The sequence below is a fragment of the Geotrypetes seraphini genome, chromosome 7 (genome assembly GCF_902459505.1).
Source record: "Geotrypetes seraphini chromosome 7, aGeoSer1.1, whole genome shotgun sequence".
In the NCBI taxonomy this organism is placed as follows: domain Eukaryota; kingdom Metazoa; phylum Chordata; class Amphibia; order Gymnophiona; family Dermophiidae; genus Geotrypetes; species Geotrypetes seraphini.
In genome coordinates, this window is record NC_047090.1 from 195,770,160 (window position 1) to 195,792,679 (window position 22,520).

Below are 22,520 nucleotides of genomic sequence, written 5' to 3' on the forward strand. Positions count from 1 at the left end.
TGGTATCAGCAGTTTACTCCTGTGGAAGGCAGGCTTGGTAGCTAAAAAGGTTATTTTGACTGAGTGGGTGTCAGCTGAACCTCCTGCTTATTGGGCATGGCGCAATCGGCTGCATGCTTTGATGTTGCTTGAGAGAGGTCAGTGCGTGCTTCCTTTCGTCAGTCCAAGTTTTTCTGCGGGTTTGGAGGCCCTATATCTATTCTCTGTCTCCTAGAATTCAGAGTTCGATTCTTAATACACTGCGGCTTTGAGCTGTTCTGAGCGGTGGGGTCAGGGCCGCCATCAGAAATTTCTGGGCCCCTTACTAAGCAATCCTATTGGGCCCCCCACGCACCCCTTCCCCCCCGACCCCCCTTCTTCCATGGGCCGAATACACACATACTTTTCTCTGTCGCCGCACTCTTTGACCAAAAGATTTGTAAGCCTGTAACCTCAAGGTAGACTCTTTCAGCAGAGCCCTAACCTAAACTAAACTAAACTAATCTATACCTATCTATTCTAAACTAACATATGTCTAATACTGAACTAATAACAAACTAACAAACATCTGCATAATAAATAACTAATAAATAATAGTGCTAGTAGCTATAATTCACTTTTGAATGTAAAATCTCAGTTAAGGATTTCTTTTGACCTTTGTAGGCCAGAAGTAGATCACAATTGCACAATATTTTTTGTAACAAGTATTAAATGTGTTTTTATAAATACTGTAAGCTTAATAAATATATCAGAAAAAACTACACATCTGAGCGCATATCTAAACATACACATCTGAGCGCATATCTGAACATACACATCTGTATGATCCCATCCTCCTCTGCTTGCCTATAGCTGCATCATACATGCGGGTTTTCAAAGAGGTCAAGGCAGATGACTTTATGCAATGTCACCTCAGTAACAACTATACAAAAATAGACAAATATTCCCCCTCCCTTTTTACTAAAACGCGATAGCGGTTTTTACCGCAGGGAGCTGCGCTGAATGCCCCAAGCTGCTCTCAACGCTCATAGGCTCCCTGCGCTAAAAAACGCTATTGCGGTTTAGTAAAAGGGGGGCCATAGTGCAAAATATAGACAGCAGATATAAATTCTTAAAGCAGACACATTTTGATCACTAAATTGAAAATAAAACCATTTTTCCTACCTTTGGTAATTTCATCAGTCTCTGGTTGCACTTTATTCTTCTGACTGTGCATCTAATATTTCTTATATTTCTTCCCTTCTTTCAGCCTCCTGTATGCTTCCTCTCCTCCAGACCTCATTCCCTCCCCAAACTTTTTCTTTGTTTCACCCTGCCCCTTCTTTCTTTTTCTCTCTCTCCATACCCCCTTTCTTTCTGTATGTCTGTTTTCTCTCTCTCACCCTGCCCCCTTCTTTCTCTCTCCACACCCTCTTTCGTTCTGTATGTCTGTCTTTCTCTCTCTCTCTTTCCGTGCCCCATTTTTCTTTGCTTCACCCTGCCCCCTTTCTTTCTTTCTGGCTTCCTGTCCCCCCTTTCTTTCTTTCTCCCTGCCCTCCCCTATGCCACCACCATTGAGAAAATGCTGCCACCACCATTGGGGAATAGGCTGCCACTGCCGCCATCGGGAACAGGCAGGCGCCGAGTTCGCCCTGCTTCTCTTCCCCACGGGGCCGACCAACTCTCGCCACCCGACGTCAATTCTAACGTCAGAGAGGACGTTCTAGGCCAGCCAGGCAGCGATTGGCTGGCCCAGAACGTCCTCTCCGACGTCAGAATTGATGCGAGTGGCGAGAGTTGGCCGGCCCCACAGCAGGTAGAACTTGGCGCCGGCCTGTTCCCGATGGCGGCGGTGGCACTCAAGTGGCTAAAGAGCCGCAGTTTGCCGGCCTAGGGAGAACACTGGAGGGTTGCCAGCTGTGCACCCCCTTGGGACTTAAACCCGGGACGGGGCAGACCGCCCCCCCCCCCACCCTGGTATGCCACTATCTGTACCTCACTCCCTCCCTATGACCAAAAATTCTCCTTTCTTCTATTCCCCGTGTACACAACCATCTCTTTCCCTCCCTTCCTCTCTCCCAAGTCCATGCCTTCTGTGTCCAAAAACTCATTCCCTCCCCCACCTCAGCATCTCTTTCCCTCCCTTCCTCTCTCCCAAGTCCATGCCTTCTGTGTCCAAAAACCCATTCCCTCCCCCACCTCAGCATCTCTTTCCCTCCCTTCCTCTCTCCCAAGTCCATGCCTTCTGTGTCCAAAAACCCATTCTCTCCCCCACTTCAGCATCTCTTTCCCTCCCTTCCTCTCTCCCAAGTCCATGCCTTCTGTGTCCAAAAACCCATTCTCTCCCCCACTTCAGCATCTCTTTCCCTCCCTTCCTCTCTCCCAAGTCCATGCCTTCTGTGTCCATAAACACATTCCCTCTCCCATCTCAGCATCTTTCCTTCCCTTCCTCTCTCCCAAGTCCATGCCTTCTGTGTCCAAAAACCCATTCCATCCCCCACCTCAGCATCTCTTTCCCTCCCTTCCTCTCTCCCAAGTTCATGCCTTGTGTCCAAAACGCACTCCCTCCCCCCTTTTGTGTTCCGCGTTTGCCTCCCAGCCCATCTTTGCAACTTTCTCAGCAAAACGAAGCTCAAGCCGCGAGGCTTGTCTTCTATTTCCTGCCTGCCCTGCCGCGCACAAATAGCCGACCGGAAGTATTCTCCGACGTCAGCACTGACGTCGGAGGGCAGGCTTTGCTTAAGCCCTCCCTCCGACGTCAGCGCTGACATCGGGGAACACTTGCGATCGGCTATATGTGAGGGTAGGGCAGGCAGGAACAGAAGACGAGCCTCGCGGCTCGAGATGTATTGAACTCCGCGGGTCCCCCGTCCAGCTCTCTCCTGTCCACGTGGGGCGGACCGCCCCTCCCCCTAGACTGTGGCCTAGGACCCTGGGGGAGCCCAGGCCCCCTGTCAGCTCCGGGCCCCTGAATGCAGGACTGGTGGTACTGCCCTGATGGCGGCCTTGGGTGGGGTGGAGTGGGGGGCTCGGGATTGCCCCTCCCTGGCTATGGATCTCCTCTGTTCTTCTTGTGGTTTATGGTCTTTACTTTTGGTTGTTTGTTCTTTGTTCTTGGTGCTGTGGGGGTTTTTTGGGGGTGGGGAGGTTCTCTCTTTTTGGGGGCGTTGGGGGAGGAGGCCTTGATTTTCTTCTCAAGGCTCATCAAAGTACAGGGCTCTGTTTGCATGGTATTTTGGCCTATGCTATCCGGGCCTCTCCAGTGGCGCAGGGTTGAGCTTTTGCCTGTTATTGGTCTTGCATATTGTTGTTCCTTATTTTTGAGGGCTGGCTTTGGATGGGGGGTGAGATGGGGAAGAGGTTGGGAGTGGGGGGGAGTTGGGGGAGTTGTTGTATATTTTCTGCACAACCTGTTCCTTCCTTGCTGTGTTTATTTCTCTGTTCAATAAAAATTGCTTTCACTTAAAACAAAAAACTCTAAACAACCAGTATTCATAGATAAACTTTTGATCCCATACTCATCATCCAGGGACCATCAAAACCTACTTTCCATACCGTGAATACGCAAACTGTTTTACGATACCACTTGCAAATCCAATTTTTCAGTCACCGCCCCCTCTCTGTGGAATGCCTTTCCATTAGATCTTTGATTCGTGAATTCTCTTGAAAAATTTAAAGCCAAACTTAAAACTTTTCTCTTTAAAGATGCCTTTACTCTCTAGTACCAGCTTCCGCTTCTCAAACGTTTAACTTTTGTGAAGCTTTGAAACACCAAACGCTTCTTCTGAAGCGATCCCCATCCACCTTCCTATTTTACTAATTTTACTTTGATGTCTTTTAAACAACCTTTCCTTCCCCAACTTCCCTTTTGTTCCATGTAAGTCAATGTGAATTTGTCTAGTATTTTTAATATATGATAAAATATTGCTTTTATTTACCTATTTTAATTGTTTTCTACAATCTTTTTATATTGTACACCATTTAGACACTTGTTTTGATAGACGGTATATCAAAAATAAAGAAACTTGAAACTATACCGTTCTTCAGGATTTTTGCAGCCCAAGTGCATAACCCTGCATTTTTTAGCATTAAATCTTAGTTGCCAATTGCCTGACCATTCTTCAAGCTTCGCCAGATCCTGCCTCATGTTATCCACATCCTCCTGAGTGTCTACCCTATTACAGAGCTTGGTTTCATCCACAAAAAGACAAACTTTCACAATATCACTCGCAAAGATGTTAAAAAGAGCCGGCCCAAGGGAAAATCCCTAGGGCACTCCACTAACAACATCCTTTTCCTCTGAGCAAACTCCATTTACGACTACCCTTTGTCTCCTTCCACTTAACCAGCTTTTAATCCAGTTCATCACTTTGGGGCCCATACCGCATGCATTCAGTAGTCGCGTAAGTGGCACCGTGTCAAAAGCTTTGCTAAAGTTCAAGTACACCACATCTAGCACCCCTCCCATATCCAACTGTTTGGTCACCCAGTCAAAGAAATCAATCAGATTTGTCTGACAAGACCTGCCTCGGGTCCTGCAGTCCATTCGATTCTAGAAATTTCACTATCCTCCACTTAAGAAGTGTTTCCAAACTCTGGTAGCACAGTAACTAAACCTAGAATGGAACAATCCACAAACAGAGGAAAATATAAGTAGCCCCAAAATAATACTTCTGACTCCCACAAAAGCAATACTATAACACCTCTCTCTTCTACAAGTACCTTCACAATTCTCTCTTTCTTTGCCTCTGCCCATTATCCCGATAGCTTTATCCTGCTCTCTATATCCCACCCCTTCAGTCTATCTAGATTACAGGACTGGAGGCAACATGGATTCACTAGAGGTAGGTCTTGTCAGACAAATCTGATCAATTTAATTGACTGGGGGACCAGAGAATTGGATAGAGGATGTGCACTAGATGTGATGCATTTAGATTTTAGCAAAGCCTTTGACAGTGTTCCACACAGTCATCTAATAAATAAACTGAGTGCCCTCGGGATGGGTCCCAAAGTGATGGGCTGGGTCAAGAACTGGTTGAGTGGAAGGCAACAGAGGGTAGTGATCAATGGAGATCGCTCTGAGGAAAGGGATGTTACCAGTGGTGTGCCCCAAGATTCTGTTGCAAAAAGTCTGAGAGCAAAAAGTCAGATATCTACAAATAATAACAAATTATTACTTACTAGTCTTTAAGCCTGTTAATATGTCTGTGTCTTTCTTTCTTTCTTTCTGTCTCCCTCCCGCTGTCTGTCTTTCTGTCTCCCTCCCGCTGTCTGTCTTTCTATCTGTCTCTCTCCCTGCCCCCTATGCAGCAGCATTTCTCTCCCCCCACTTCCCTGTGCACAGCATTCCTTCCCCCTCCATGTGCAGCAGCATTTCCCTCTGCAACTTAAGTGCAAACGTCTTCCCCTATAATCAGGGCTGCCATTAATCTACAGGGTTTTGGCTGGGAGAGGGAAGAAACGCATGCACATGTACCTGTTGCCAGCTCCACAGCTTTACCATCCTGCAACCCAGACACAAACACTTCCACCAAGCCCCACACTCCATTCTCTTCCGCAGCCTGAAAGAGAGGGGCGGGGGGAGGGGGGAGGAGCCACGGCTTGGAGGCGTACCGGAAAGCACAGCAGCAAAGGGTTGACAGTCAAACTTTATTGAAGAACCCTATATTTTTTTGGTCTTTTTCCATCTCTTCCCTTCTTTCTTTTCCTTATACCAGTCAGACAATTGCCTTTGGATCTTCCTCAGTTCCTGCCTTGGTCTCCCTCTCAGCATGTACCACTTACCTCTCCCCTTTCTGCTGTCTCCCTCCACATAGTTTCTGCATCGGCTCCCTATTTATTCTTAGCACATAATTAATCCTTAAGAAACAGACGGCCTGGTGGGATAAGACAGCAAGACAGGCTTGTTGCTCAGGCACCACCTGCATGGCTGTTTTGCTGCCTCGAGTATTAAAAAGCGCACTGGAAAGGATAAATACAAAGGTACAGACCTGTAGGGCACTGGGGGCTAGGGAGAAAGCAAAAGAGATGACAAGGGCACAGCCGGAAATGGAAAAACGGCACTACCATTTGAAGTTTATTTTTAAAGTTTAAAGTTGCCGCAGCGGCTCCTCTCACGATCGCTGCCTGCATCGGAAGCCTTCTCCGACGCAGGTGTGGCTCATGAGAGGAGCCGCAGCGACTTTAAACGTTTAAAATAAACTTCAAATGGTAGTGCCGTTTTTCATTGATGGAGGTCTGCGCGAGCAGGGAGGCGGTGTGGGGCCGTTTATTTTTAATTTTGAAGGTGGCGCGAGCTGGAGCAAGTCTGTCCTGGGCCCGCGTCTGCCCTCCACCGACAGCCGTCTCCCTCAAAGCCCTCATCCTGCCGGCGGGGACCGGCAGGGCCTGGGTGCATCGGGGAAAGATCTGTAGCGTGGCTTAAAAATTCAGTTTTTCAGGTCATTGCAAGTGTTCCCGATCGCCTTCTAACAACTTCATTTTTTTATTTCAAAGCCAATGCTGCAGCTCCTCTCCCGATCCCCACCTGGTGCGGTTCGAGAGAGGAGCCGTGGCGGCGGCTTGAGCATAAGCCCGATCTTGAGAACTGAGTGAGAACCTTGCACAATATAGCTTCATCCGGGCTGCGACAAAGAGGGCAAGGGGTGCTAGCGGCTGGCAGCTGCCGCTCCGCACCGCCTTTTGCCTCAAGCCGCCGCGGCCTCATCCCAGCAGCCGCTGCTCCGCACTGCCTTTGCACCGCCTTGCTGCGGCAGCGTGTAAAGAAACTTCGGCCGGTAGGGCTGTATTGTGAGGTGGAGAGCAGGGAAGCTTGTGTTGCGCGCATGCGCACTCGTGCCGCCGTGACAGATCAGGGAACACGCACCGCGAGTGCGCATGTGCACTTAGCGTTTTATTATATATGATAATGACTGGGGTTGCCATTCAACAAATTACATATAATTGGAAAAATTGGAATAGATTAAATGATAATTTTTGGTGGAACTCCTTATGTCATTTATAAAATGGAGAGACTTATTGCAATACAACAGGGTTGTTTCAGGAAATGTCAAGATATTTGGGAGCCATTAACAAAGTATTGTAATGATTAGAAAAACCTTGTTTCCCTTAAATTTACAAGTTCAATTATGGGGTGGGAGGGAGAGTATTTTTATTGTTACATGTTGTATAAGTATTGATTATATGATAGATAAGGGTAAGGAGGGGGGGAGATAAAATGGTAAAGACCCTCCTCTTCAACTAAAGGTCTCCCTCAGTCTACACCCCCCTTAAACCCCACCTCTCTCTTGTCTCCCCTGTCTAACTTCTCCCTAAATTTCAGTATAGTCCTCTCTTAGTCTGTACTCTGATAAATTGTTTGTACTCTGATAAATACTGCACAGTCTTGTATGTCCAAGCATCTAAACCTATTGTACATCTTATTTGTCTAATTACTTCCACTGTGTATGTTTACTTGTAGACCGTTCTGAGCTACTGGGAGGACGGGATATAAATCTAAATATATAAATAAAATAAATAAATAAGAGAATATTATATGTATCATTGTTGATTATTAAGTGATATATTTATGGTTATTTGTATGGATATGTTATCACATTTATTAAAAGTTTAAAAATGAATAAAGATTAAAAAAAAGAAAAAAAAAGAATAAGATTCTGTTCTTGGGCCTGTTCTTTTTAACACTTTTATAAATGATATTGCTGAAGGGTTGTCAGGTAAGATTTGCCTCTTTGTGGATGATACCAAAATCTGTAATAGAGTAGACACGCTGGATGGTGTGAATAACATGAAGAAAAAGACCTGGCAAAGCTTGAAGATTGGTCTGAAATTTGGCAGCTAAAATTTAATGCTAAGAAATTCAAGGTCATGAATTTGGGCTGCAAAAACCCGAGGGAATGGTACAATTTAGGGGGTGTAGAACTTATGTACACAATGGAAGAGTAGGACTTGGGTGTGATTGTATGTGATGATCTTAAGGTGGCCAAACAGGTTGAAAAGGTGATGGTGAAAGCTAGAAGGATGCAAGGTTGCAAAGGGAGAGGTATGGCCAATAGGAAAAAGGAGGTATTGATGTCTCTGTATAAGACTCTGGTGAGACCTCATTTAGAATATTGTGTACAATTCTGGAGGCTGATATAAAAAGGATGGAGTTGGTCCAGATGAAGACTACTAAAATGGTGCATGGTCTTTGTGATAAGGCATATGGGGACAGACTTAAAGATCTCAATCTCTATACTTTGGAGGAAAGGTGGGAGAGGGGAGATTTAATGGAGATGTTTAAATATCTGTGTGTCATAAATGCGCATGAGGTGAGTCTCTTTAATTTGAAAGGAAATTCTGCAATGAGAGGGCATAGGATGAAGTTAAGAGGTGATACGTTCCGGAGTAATCTGAGGAAATACTTTTTTACAGAAAGGGTGGTTGATGCATGGAACAGTCTCCCAGAAGAGGTGGTGGAGACAGGGACTGTGTCTGAATTCAAAAGGGCCTGGGATAGGCATGTGGGATCTCTCAGAGAGAGAAAGAGATAATGGTTACTGCGGATGGACAGACTAGATGGGCCATTTAGCCTAACCTTCACCTTCCCCCCCCCCCACCCTGTATGTAGGAATGCTCCACTATCTGTTTCCCCTTTTGTCCCCTCTGCTCTCTTATTTGACCCATAATGGCTTTCTACAAATCTTGGCCACTCAGTGGCCTGATCACACTATAATATCACGTGGTTTAAGTTACATTTGGATGATGTCCATTTGCTGATATGAGCATTGTGAAGTCATGCTATCTAAGGTATTTTTATATCTTTAATCCTTGCTATACTGAGATTTTGCCTTTGTTAGCACTGGCCAGAATGGCTTTATTCAACATTAACTGCTCCTTGGTCCTAGCTTTGTGGATATGGTGGAGATTCTTTTAAGGCTGTCAGAACTTACATATTTGGAAAGCAGAAACGAGGATATTAGGTGAAGTGAAAGTGTCACTGCCCAAGTAAGCAGACGTGCAATGACTTTCCCGTGACAACAGATGGCTTGCTTGTGATATTAATCACATTAATGACATGGGCAGTGGCGTATGAGGGTGAGAGGCCCTTCCCCCACCCTTGTCTCCACCCCCACTCCTTCCCTGATCCCACCTGCTGCACGCTCCCTCCTCCCTTGCTCATGGCAATCAACAACATGCTCCTTGCGATCCCGTCGGCTCTCCCTCTCATGAGAGAGCTGATGGGGTCGCGAAGAGCATGTCGTTGACCACCACGAACAACTTCAACTAGAGATATGGGATAAGGGATGAATGGGAATAGGTGGGGAGGGGGTCAGAGAGGAGAAGAGGTACCGGTGCCTCTACCAAAATGACGCCCAGAGTGGTTTGCCCTTCTCACCCTTCCCCCTTACTATGCCAGTGGATATGGGAAGATGAATTTTGAGCTGGGAGAGGAATACACAGTGTGAGAAAGTAGCATCCATTACACCAGAGTGCACAGAGGGATCAGAGTAAAGAAGTTTGTATGTCATTAATAACGAGAACATATGAATAGCCTTACTGGGTCAAACTAATGATCCATCAAGCCCAGTAGCCCATTCTCACGGTGGCCAATCCAGGTCACTAGTACCTGGCCAAAACCCAAAGAGTAGCATCATTCCATTCAGAATCATAAAGAATAGCAAGATTCTGGAATCCCATAGAGTAACAAAAGATTCGGGAACCCAAATAGAAGCAAGAATCCCCAAAGAGCAGCAAGATTCCGGAATCCCCAGAGAAGCAACATTCCATGCTACTGATCCAGGGCAAGCAGTGGCTTCCCTCATGTCTTTCTCAATAACAGACTATGAACTTTTCCTCCAGGAAATTGTCCAAACCTTTCTTCAAACCAGCTACGCTATCCGCTCTTACCACAACCTCTTGCAATGAGGTTGTGTGGACTAAACAAGGAAAAATAGGGTTACCATATGGCTCCAGACAAAGAAGGACGGATTGACAAACAAGTTTTACTTCTGTTGAAAGCAATGGAAATAAGGAGTACAGATTGCTTTCAATGGAAGTAAAACCCAGATGTTTCAATCCATCCTCCCTTTTCTGGAGCCATATGATAACCCTAAGAAGGGATGGCAAGGACGAGGGTATCTCAAAAGACAAAGAGGTAGTGTGGATTAGCAGTTGGAACTCACAGGTTGCAGGCAGTGGTACTGCAAGGGTGGGAGGCACCTGGGGCACTGGAATCCCTGCCCCCTTCACCCCCTGCTCCTTCCCCACCCTGCAACACATGCGGGTCCCTTCCCTTTCCCCATAACTCTTTAACTTCACCATCACAAGCAGCATCTCTAATTTGTTGCCTATGCCGACCTTGGCTCTCCTTCTGACATCACTTCCTGGTTTCCATCAGAGGGAGAGCTGAGTCTGGTTCGAGCAGCAGATTGGAGCAGATTGGAGCTAGAGGTACAGGGGGGAGAAGGAAGGCATGTGCACAGTGGGGGAGGGGTGGGAAAGAGCAGGGGGCGGAGAGGAGAAGAGGTGTCGGCACCTCTACCAAAATGGTGCCCGGGGCGGTCTGCCCCTCCCTTCCCCACTCCACCACTGGTGAAAGTCAAGCACTTTATTTATGTTCACAAAGCAGAATCCCAGTTTCAGTAGCCTGTCCCTGACATAGCAAAAGGATAGTTGGCCTACCTTGGCAGTCTTCAGTCACCTCACAAACAATTCCTGGGAGCATAGACTTGAGATCTCTTACAACACTGAGCTAGGGCCGGTCAACTTCCTTGGAACTCCGCTTAGCTCCTACAGCCAAGCCTGCGAGGATGGCCTCCCCATCCTGTTCTGCCAGAGGGCTGTTTTCTGTTCGAGCCCCACCTTCCTGCCAGACAAGCTGTTCCCTGTGAGTGAGTGTCCTTAAGGAAACCCCACCCTCACAGGGCCACAAACCTCAGATCGAAACTGAAATATAAAGTAATCAGTTGATATGGTTGACTTTTATTCAGTAAAAATCATTGTTAAAAGAATCAAAATTTGAAGCGTAGAGAACAGGGCCAGTGCTGGGCATATTGGGCTCAGGACCTTAAAGTCCAGCAGCAGCTGTGGAGACCCCTAAGAACTTTTCCCTCTCCTATCCCTCTTCTCTTGAACCTTCCTTCCCTTTCATCTCCAGCTCCTTCTTCTGCTTGCCTATTTGTATCATATTTCTTGTTGTTTTCTATGTATTTTATAATTTAGCAAGTTGATCTAAGTTATTTTTACCCCATTTTAAAAATTGTACACCGTTCAGTTATACTATAGCTGAACTGCTTCAACTGATAGCCAATCTGTCAATCAAATAGGGAAGGGTTCCGGAAGACTGGAAGGTGGCGAATGTTATGGCGATCTTCAAGAAAGGTTCGAGGGGTGATCCGGGAAACTACAGACCGGTGAGTCTGACCTCGGTACCGGGAAAGATGGTAGAAGCGCTGATAAAGGACCGTATCATTGAGCACCTTGACGGACACGACCTAATGAGGACCAGCCAGCATGGCTTCAGCAGAGGAAGCTTGACAAACTTGCTGCACTTCTTCGAGGGAGTAAACAGACGGATAGACAAGGGTGACCCAGTCGACATTATATATCTAGATTTTCAGAAGGCTTTCGACAAAGTTCCGCATGAACGACTACTTCGAAAAATTGCAAGTCATGGAATTGAGGGTGAAATACTCATGTGGATTAAAAATTGGCTGCGGATAGAAAACAGAGATTGGGAGTAAATGGACAATACTCGGACTGGAAAAGCATCACCAGTGGAGTGCCGCATGGTTTGTTGCTTGGACCCGTGCTCTTCAACATATTTATAAATGATCTGGAAATTGGTATGACGAGTGAGGTGATTAAATTTGTGGACGATACGAAGTTATTCAGAGTAGTGAAGATGCAGGAGGATTGCGAACATCTGCAACGTGACATAAACACACTTGAGAAATGGGCCGCGACATGGCAGATGAGGTTCAATGTGGATAAGTGTAAGGTGATGCATGTCGGTAACAAAAATCTTATGCATGATTGCAGGATGTCGGGGGCGGTACTTGGAGAGACCCTCCAGGAAAGAGACTTGGGAGTACTGGTTGCCAAGATGATGAAGCCGTCCGCGCAATGTGCGTTGGTGGCGAAAAGGGCAAACAGAATGCTGGGAATGATTAAGAAGAGGATCACGAACAGATCAGAGAGAGTTGTCATGCTGCTGTCCCAGGCCATGGTGTGCCCTCACCTGGAGAACTGCATCCAGCACTGGTCGCCGTACATGAAGAAGGATACGGTGCTACTCGAAAGGGTCCAGAGAAGAGCGACTAAAATGGTAAAGAGGCTGGAGGAGTTGCCGTACAGTGAGAGATTAGAGAAACTGGGCCTCTTCTCCCTTGAAAAGAGGAGACTGAGAGGGGACATGATAGAAACATTCAAGATACTGAAGGGAATAGACTTAGTGGATAAAGACAGGTTGTTCACCCTCTTCAAGATAGAGAGAATGAGAGGACACGCTCTACAGTTAAAAGGGGATAGATTCCGTACAAACATAAGGAAGTTTTTCTTCACCCAGAGAGTGGTGGAAAACTGGAACGCTCTTCCGGAGGCTGTTATAGGGGAAAACACCCTCCAGGAATTTAAGACAAAGTTGGATGGGTTCCTATTGAACCAGTACATAAGCAGGTAGGGCTTATCTCAGGGCACTGGTCTTTGACCCAGGGGCCACCGCTGGGCACGATGGACCACTGGTCTGACCCAGCAGCAGCAAATTCTTATGTTTTTATGAATCCATGTTGCCTCTGGTCCTGTAATCCACAGGATTCCAAAAACTTCACCATTCTCTGTTTTAAAAGCGTTTCCATTAATTTGCTCACCACAGAAGTCAGACTTTCTGGTTTGTAATTCCCTAGTTCTTCCTTACTTCCACTTTTGTGGAGAGGGACCACACTGTCCCTTTTCCAGCTGTTCTCTGCCCAGCCCATGTCCCTTTTAAAAAACAGATGCGCAAAACTGTGGATAAGCAAGGAGCCCTACAGCATTTGCTTCTTAGAGAAGAAAAAGCACAAAGGAGAAGGGTCTGGAGTCTATGAGTTCAGGATGAAACATGGGGAAGTTCAGCTCAGAAGGTGGAACAGCAGATGCCCCAACTTGCTCTTTGCTGAACATTTAAAGGGAGAGGAAGGATTCTGAGAAAGGAATCAGTTGGAAATGGAGGGCAGGGAGAGCAGGAGAGTTCATTAGTAGAAACGTGCTTTTATGTTGTAAAGCTGTACCACAGTTTGAAGATTGTTTTGGAATTTGAGAGAGGTGTGGCTGTCTGCCTTGCCTCACCCCCAATTTGGGATCATATGGAAAAAGAAATCCAACATGAGTTTATTTTGTTGGCAGATTGGACGGACTGTCATCATCTACTATATTATTCTGCAGTGATCAGCTCCCCTTTCAACGAAAGCCAGTGCTTTACCAGCAAGAGTCCGAGAAGCTGCTGATTTCCTCCCGTTTAATAGATTCCCTTCCTGAACTCTTCCAGGGCCTTCTGCAGCTGAACTGGGGTACAAAAGAGCCAATCTATCGACCCTCCACACTAGCGCACAGTGCAGCTGGAAAGGCTGTGCCTTGGAGTGGGGGCGTGGCCTAGTGGTCAGAGCAGCTGCTCAGCACCCTGAGGTTGTGAGTTTGATTCCCACTCCGGGCAAGTCACTTAACAAGTCATTGCCCCAGCTACAATTTAAGTACCTGTCTAAAACATTTGTAATCCCTTCGATTGTAACCAGTAGAGCAAGTCCCAAAGCCTGATTTGACTGGTTTCTGACTAATTTAATTATTTATATACCACTTATATCCTAAGTGGTTTACATTCAGATACTTTATCATATTTCCCCATCTGTCCCGGTGGGCTCAAACTCTATCTAGTGTACCTGGGGCTATGAGGGGATTAAGTGACTTGCCCAGGGTCACAAGGAGCAGTGAGGGATTTGAACCCACAGCCTCAAGGTGCAGAGGCTGTAGCTCTAACCAATGCGCCACACACTCCCACGTAACTAATACCTCTCCTTTATTTTGGAATGAATTATGTTTTAGCTCTCTACTTCTGGGGGTGATGCCATCTGTTGTCCTGTGCTCTGAAAGAATGCCTCCTTGCATTGTCTTTGAGGAGCTGGACCCTCCTCGCCTCTCAAAGATGGCTTTAGTTAGCAAAATCTTTGCATTCAAAAAATTAGAGGTAAGTTTCATGTTTAAATGTCCTTATATGAGGCTTACAATTTATACATAACACAGCAAGAGTTGGGGGGGGGGGGTTTGTTTTAGCGATTTTATGCTATATTTCCAAACTTTAATCCTGAGACCTATTTTTATAGGGATATTAAATTATTTTCTGTGTAGAGTCGAGCTCTCAAACGCAGACAAAATGCAGGAAACCTCTCTGCTCTGTCAGATCACCTTTCTTTCAATGTTGTACATAAACAAAGTATTATAAATTTAACCTCTCACATTCTGACTGGGAATGTTAATCGACCAGATCCCGAAAATTTAAATCTTGATAAATGGCATTTCTCCCAGGTAAATTCTTTCTGAAAGCAACACTGTATATTACAGACAAAACAAACAAAAAAATATGCCCTTCCTGACTTGCAAATTGGTCCAGCGTATTCATTGATCAGAAGAAGCCCCTGATCTTGGTCTGGCAGACAAATTTTCGTTACCGCTCAACCTGAGCACAAATCTTCTAAAATTGCCTTGAAAATGTCTTCTTCCCTTTTCAGTTAATCAAAGCTGCTTATCCAAATTATTAATCTAGAGGATTTAAAAAGATACGTTTTCAACTGAATTTTGTTAAGCTATCATAACCTGGGTGAAAAGATATTAAAAGATCCAGATTTAATTTTAAAAAAAGCTGCTAATCCATATTATTAATCTAGAGGATATTAAAAGATACGTTTTCAATTGGATTTTGTAAAGCTATCGAAATCTGGATCTAAAGACATGAAAAAGTCCCAGATTTAATCAAAACCGATTACCCAAATTATTAATCTAGAGGATTTTAAGATACATTTTCAACTGAATTTTGTCAAGCTATCGAAACCTGAGTGTAAAGACATTGAAAAGACCCAGATTTAATATAAAAAAGCTGCTTATCCATATTGTTAACTTAGAGGATTTTAAAAGATACATTTTCAATTGGATTTTGTCAAGCTATCGAAATCTGGATCTAAAGACATGAAAAGTCCCAGATTTAATCAAAACTGATTATTCAAATTATTAATGTAGAGGATTTTAAGATACATTTTCAACTGAATTTTGTCAAGCTATCGAAACCTGAGTGTAAAGACATTGAAAAGACCCAGATGTAATAATTAAAAAACCCTGCTTATCCATATTATTAATCTAGAGGATTTTAAAAGATACATTTTCAATTGGATTTTGTCAAGCTATCGAAATCTGGATCTAAAGACATGAAAAAGTCCCAGATTTAATCAAAACCGATTACCCAAATTATTAATCTAGAGGATTTTAAGATACATTTTCAACTGAATTTTGTCAAGCTATCATAACTTGGGTGTAAAGATATTAAAAAAACCCAGATTTAAAAAAAATTAAAAAAAAGCTGCTTATCCATATTGTTAATTTAGAGGATTTTAAAAGATACTTTTTCAATTGGATTTTGTAAAGCTATCGAAATCTGGATCTAAAGACATGAAAAAGTCCCAGATTTAATCAAAACCGATTACCCAAATTATTAATCTAGAGGATTTTAAGATACATTTTCAACTGAATTTTGTCAAGCTATCGAAACCTGAGTGTAAAGATATTGAAAAGACCCAGATTTAATATAAAAAAGCTGCTTATCCATATTGTTAACTTAGAGGATTTTAAAAGATACATTTTCAATTGGATTTTGTCAAGCTATCGAAATCTGGATCTAAAGACATGAAAAGTCCCAGATTTAATCAAAACTGATTATCCAAATTATTAATGTAGAGGATTATAAGATACATTTTCAACTGAATTTTGTCAAGCTATCGAAACCTGAGTGTAAAGACATTGAAAAGACCCAGATTTAATAATTAAAAAACCCTGCTTATCCATATTATTAATCTAGAGGATTTTAAAAGATACGTTTTCAATTGGATTTTGTAAAGCTATCGAAATCTGGATCTAAAGACATGAAAAAGTCCCAGATTTAATCAAAACTGATTATCCAAATTATTAATCTAGAGGATTTTAAGATACATTTTCAACTGAATTTTGTCAAGCTATCGAAACCTGAGTGTAAAGACATTGAAAAGACCCAGATTTAATATTTAAAAGCTGCTTATCCATATTATTAATCTAGAGGATTTTAAAAGATACATTTTCAATTGGATTTTGTAAAGCTATTGAAATCTGGATCTAAAGACATTAAAAGACCCAGATTTAGGCTGTGAAACCTTCGAGTCTCTCTGCAATTTACAAAACCTTCCTTTCTAATCCCTAAAAACCAACATTCAGAAAAGATGGAGAATTACACATTAAATTCGTATTTTTATGCCAGAACAGAAAGTGTTGAGAAGTGGAATTGGAGGGCGAGAGAAGCAACCCCTTGAGTCCATCTCCAGTCCATAGACGAAGCGAATCTTAAGAGTCCCCCAAGAGCTGGGTCTAGGATTTTTGTATTCAAAAGCTTCCAGATGTCATTCGAGCTCGTGCAAAGAGCTTGGATGAAGCCCTTACCTGTGTCGCCTCTTCTTTCGCTTCTTGCTTTGACTTAAAGAAGATTTGGAGATCTTTCGGTCAATGGAAGAAACCTCTTCGGAGTCTGCAAGGAGGGTGAAAAATAGCACAGGTTAAGTTCTACCCCTCAGTCTCTCTTTTTGCCAGTTTTTGGCTCTAGGCTGCAAGATCTTCCGGGTTTCTCTTCCCTAAATGTTTATTCCATCTTTCTCTTTGTATCCACTTCCAGGATTCCTTTACTTTCAATTTTATCAATCGATAATTGGTAAAATTGTCTATTTAGCTACTCCAGCCTTTCTCTATAATATTCTATTTATTTAAACATTTATTTTTGTGCTTTCCTATATTTAAAAAAAAATTGAAATAAAGCTAATTTCTCAGAAAACAGCTCCAAGAATGTTGTCGCACGTCATAATGTCATATATTTATAGCGTTGGATTCCAGATTTTTAAAAATAATCATAACAAAATAAAGATGTCAATGCAAGAACCCTTTAAAACTCTAATGACAAAAATTTTAAAAATATCGAATCTTCTAAATCTACATCAGGGACTGAACAGAAACAAGCTGGACTGTCCCTCCCCAGCTCCTCTCTCAAATTTCCCATATCAGCAAAGGTCAGAAAGTGCTCCTTCCAATTTGCACCCTATTTTCATTTCCTACCTGAGCTGGCCGTCTGGCTGCAGTCGGCTCGCCCCAGGGGTTGCAGGTGCAAGCCGGGGGGCTCCCTCAGCACCTCCAGGTAGCCTCCAGGCTGCCGGTAGAAGCCCGGCATGGCCCCTGCCCCCAGCAGCCCCATGCCCACCCCCGCGGGGCCCAGCAGCGCAGTGCCTGGTGGCAGGGGCTGTTTGCAGGGCGGCTCCTTGTTCAAGCCCAGGATCTCCTGGATGCCGAAGCCGGTGCAGCGGGGTGGGTTGGGAGGACTGCTGCCGGCACCATCACCCTCTCTGCCCGGCATGGTCGGGAAGGATAACTGTAGCCTCCGGCAAAGCTCCAGAGCCCTTATATCCCAGCAGAGGGGTGGGAGGCGGCAGCCAATCGGAGGAGCAAAGGGGGGGCCACCCCCAGGAAAGATGGAGCCGATCTGGTCCCTAGTAGCCAAGCCAAAGACAGCAATTTCGTTGAGATCATTTGTACGGAAGAGTTTTCACGGCATAAACCACTAGAATAGTAACTGGAGTCATCCAAAGATTCCACAATCACTATTCATGAGCTATGATAGAATTTTATTATGAGATGGCAATAATTTAAGGACATTAAAGTAAAAGGGAGAATTATCCTTCCAATTGTGAAGAATCAATTTCAAAGCAACTGAGATTAGGAAATCAACGAATAAAGCTTGAATGCCAGATCAATTTGTTGCCAATGATATCGATTTTTCCAGTGATATTTCCTTCTCAATAGCTAGAAAATTAAACACCAACTGCTTTTAAGAAGCGATCCCATTCCTCAATGTCATTCCCTCCCTTTTAAACTTTTTTTGTTTTTGTTTTTTTTAAAAAGATGTATTTATTAACTTTCCCGCTCCCTTTTATCCTCAAGCGTATGTTTGTACCTGTAACTTGTCTAATAAATGTTCACACCTCCCCTCCTTTTTTTTTTTTCCTTTTTAATTTAATTTCCTTTTTAATTACTATTTTAACATTGTAAACTGGCCAGATGTCTCGATGGTTGGTATATTAAAACTTAATAAACTTGAAACTTGATTTCCAAATAATGTGTCTAAAAGGCAGGTTGGTTCTGAAATCTGCAGTATTGTAGAAATCTCGGACCACAGAGACATGATTGTAAAGTACCAGCAAAGATCATTTGATTCACCAATCTCAATCATTTGGGTTCTCATACAGAAGTGGATCTGATTTTTTTTTTTAAATAATTTTTTAGAATGAAGAAGCAGAGAAGTTTGGCGCAGCAGCTAATTGAAGTCAAGAAAAGGTCTAGAAATCCTTAGGGAGAACCTTAATATCTAACTTTATTTTGTTTAAATAAATTAAGCAGATGAAACCAATTGTAAAACGGGGAGTCAGGAAGTTGGAATTCTTGTTGAAGTGCAGATAAAGTTGTGGGTTTTTTAAAATTTATTTATTAATTTTCAGAAATACAATTCAAGATAATACTTGTACAGAAAGCTTTTAAGTCAAGAAATCTAGTAATAATAAAATAAGTTCAAAGAAATTAATTTAAACTTAATTCAGCTCAAGTCCTCAAAAGATCCAAAATGTAATATATAAACGGAAATACTAGGAAATAATAACTAAGGAAAAATGATGCAAGTTTAGCTGATATGGGCATCTAAATCCATTCTATACTCCTCCTTTCTTTTCCTTCTAAGCCGAGATAGAGAGAGGAAAGAAGTCAGTTGGTAGGGCTCAAAGAAAACATATTTTTGAGAGTTATAATGTATAATACATTTGCAAGGATAACAAAGGTAAAAAGTTGCTCCTGGTTTTAACATGAGAAATTCTTTTCTTCGCTTTTGTGTGTCCCTAGCCATTTGTATCTTAAGTCCCAAGAATTTTTTTGATTGATTTTTAAAGAAAAGTCTCAAAATCCAATTTTTATCCATTGATAAAGCTAAAGTTGCTACCAATGTTGCAGGAGTAGCCATTTCTCTATCTGATAAATCCAATAAAGCTGATACATCTATTGGTCCTTGGCTATTTTCCTGTTGTTGAGATAAATTTTTCTTGGGTAAATAATATACCTGTGCAAGTGGAGGTAATGAAGTTTCAGGAACTTCAAATATTTCCATCAAGTATCGTTTTAACATCTCACGAGGAGTAATTGTTGTAATTCTTGGAAAATTCTTGGAAAATTAATCAGTCTGATATTATTACTTCTTGAAAAGTTTTTGAATGTCTCAATCTTCCTTCTTAAATTCACATTGTCTTTAATTAAAGTTTCTTGAAGTTGTTTAGAAGATTTTAATTTGTTTTTTATACTATCTACAGATAACTTAGAGTCACCAATATCTTGCTTTATCAAAGTAATTTCTTTTTCATGATCTATGAACCTCCTCTCCACTTACACCTGCTGAATATTCATTGTCTTCACCAAATTGGCTACCAGGTCCCACAAAGCGTCCAAAGTAACTTCTTGGGGTTTAACTATAATAGGATGTTGCAAATGTGAATGTAAAAGGTTATGCTCACCAGCCGGGAACTCTCCTCCACCTCCACATGCCTGAGTAGGTCCAGTTTCTGTTGGTACAGCAGCCCCGTTCATACTCAGGCTCTCCTGGAAAACCTGTGAGCCCGAGTCGGCTTCCCCCACACAGCTCCGCGAAGCCTCCAGGGGAGAACGCATGCCGACTTCCGGTAGGCTCTCAACCTCTGGGGAGCTGGTTGCTCGGGGATGCAAAGGAGGAGGTCTGACGTCGGGGCTCAATGTGGTCTCCAAACTTCACCGAGATGCCTCCAATCCGTTTGCCTGGAGTGTCTCTAGTTGAGATGTCCCCGACGTTGTCATAATGCCCTGCATTCGCCTCAGCAGCGCTTCAATATTACCGGAGGTAGGTGTTCCGGAGCGCTGTGAGGCTCCTTCCCCTCCGTTTCGGCATAATCGAGAATTTTTTTTTAAGGAAATGCTCCAAAAATGAGCTAGCAATTGTAGTCCGCTCCAGCGTTTGCTCAGCAGCTTGCTTCAGCGGCCATCTTGGATCGGCAAAGTGCAGATAAAGTTTTAAAGTAACTATTGGAACGTAATTGTGAAACATACCATAAACTGTATTCCTTATACCAATAATTCCAATCTATTCATCAGAAGCAAGAATTAAACCAGTTCAGAAGATTCCTGGAGGTGGTTTTAATTTGTTTTGTGTTGGGTTTTTTTTTTCTCTCCATGATTTCACATTCATAAGGGAATTTTGAAAGTTTATTAAACTTTGTCATATCAGCTAATGCTTGAATGGGAAAAACTATATCGGATTCAAGAGTAAGCCAAGTAGGGATTAAGTCTGAATGTTCCTCTAAGTTAATGGTAAACCATTGAGATCCTTGATTTAAAATGAATGCTGATGATAATTAGGGAGATTTGGAAAGTTTACTCCCCCCTAATTCTTTTTGGAGTTTTAGAATTCTATCTGCTATTCTTGGGGGCTTTTTATTTCAAAGATAGTCAAATAAAATTCTATCAACTTTTTTACAGAATGTTTTTTGACATTTAATTGGAAGCATACTTAATAAGAAGTTTGCTTTAGGGGCAAGAGACATTTTAATAATGTCCAGTCTTCCCCACTAGCTAAGGGACTGAGGAGACCTCTGTGAGACTTCTTTTAAGGAGTTGAATAATGAATCACACTTGTTTTTGATCGTTTCTAATAATAATAATAACAGTTTATATACCGCAGGACCGTGAAGTTCTATGCGGTTTACAATGATTATAAATGTTACAGATTGAGTAGAATTAACAGTTAATATCTATTGATTAACAGCTCTAGAGATCAGTTATTGTGGGAGAGATGATCAACCAAAGTACATGCCCAAGTATTTAATGAAGAAGGATTGAATCTTGAATGGGGAATTGGTTAAATCTGTTAATGACATAAGGTCATTTAGGAGTAGACATTCCTAGCTGATTTTCTAACTTGAATATTTGAGAAGGATTCAATAAATATGTGGTATTGCTGGAGTAGCACAAAACCGATTTATTTTTAGATCTGCAATTCATCAAGTTGCTAGGACACGAGCATGAGTCGATGGTACCCAACAAATAAACATTGAGCTTGGATCCGTTTATAACAGCAAGTCATCAGCACAGAATGATCATTTCTTTATTGCCTCTGTCATTTTAAAACCATGTCTATTGACAAGGGTTCAATCGCCATATTGAATAAGAGACACAGAGAAGGTGTGGGACAACATATTAGACAGAGAATTTTTACTATATTTATAAAATATGATCCAAAAACCACTGAAAAGTTCTCAGCCCAACTATGAAGAGAATGAAATGAAAAGTGTCAAGAAAAGTGTTGTAAGTTTAATGGCTCCACATCCTTCTCTTCTTAATTGGGTTGAGAACTGAAAATCTTTCAGCAGCTCCTGTAATGGAAAAGTTTTGATAGCAGATTGAATTTCTGGAATTTCAATAGGGGATTCTAATGATTCTTTTTGTTTTGTATTTATGGAAGGATGCACAAATTTGGTGAGGAACAGCTCAGTATCAGATGGAAGATGGTAAATTGGATCCATATAATTGTTTATAAAAATGTTGAAAATAATTTGCAATATATGAATCAGAATAAAGTATCTTATTGTTTGATTCAATTGTGGATGTTACTCTATTATCTTTACGTTTGCCTTTTAAGTGTCTTCCTCTTTTGATTATACAGTACTGTAATCTGACAACCAAATCTCCAATCTACTGATTATGACCCCAGACTACAAAACATTTAGAAAAGAAATAAAGACCCTACCTTTCAAGAAATTCCTGCAAACGACTTAATACCCCTTGCCACTCCCAATACCACTTGCCAATACCTTCCCAATTCCCCAAAGCAACCTTATCCACTATTTATCTCCTCTAGAAATTACCAAATATCTTCTGCTTGTAATACATTTTTTGTAATTCTTTTGTAATCCGCCTTGAACCGCAAGGCAATGGCGGAATAGAATTCTCTAATGTAATGTAATAGTAAATGGTCCTATTGAAGTTATTTGTTCACTTGTTTATTTTGATAGGATAGAATTATATTGTCTTCTCAGATTACAAAGAGATTGAAATGTTAGGTAGTTTGATGAGGAAGTATATTCTTTTTCAAAATTTTTAATCTAATTTTCAAAATTATTTAATAAGGCACACGGCTGTTTTTATAAAACGCAAAAAAACAGGTAAACCAACCCCACGTAAAACAATACAGCCAAAGAAACCAAGGGCTC

At 42.4% G+C, this 22,520-nt stretch overlaps 1 protein-coding gene across 1 annotated transcript in view; it reads right to left on the bottom strand.

Annotated features, from left to right (window-relative positions):
• VSX2 (visual system homeobox 2) overlaps positions 1-17,602 on the bottom strand; it is a 148,843-nt gene extending 131,241 nt beyond the window's left edge. Inside the window, exons 1-2 of the mRNA XM_033953277.1 lie at positions 17,308-17,602; positions 16,645-16,729 (exon numbers count right to left, since the gene is read on the bottom strand). Coding sequence (XP_033809168.1) covers positions 16,645-16,729; positions 17,308-17,602 — 380 coding nt within the window. The remainder of the gene's footprint in view (positions 1-16,644; positions 16,730-17,307) is intronic.
• Between the last annotated feature and the right edge of the window lie 4,918 nt (positions 17,603-22,520).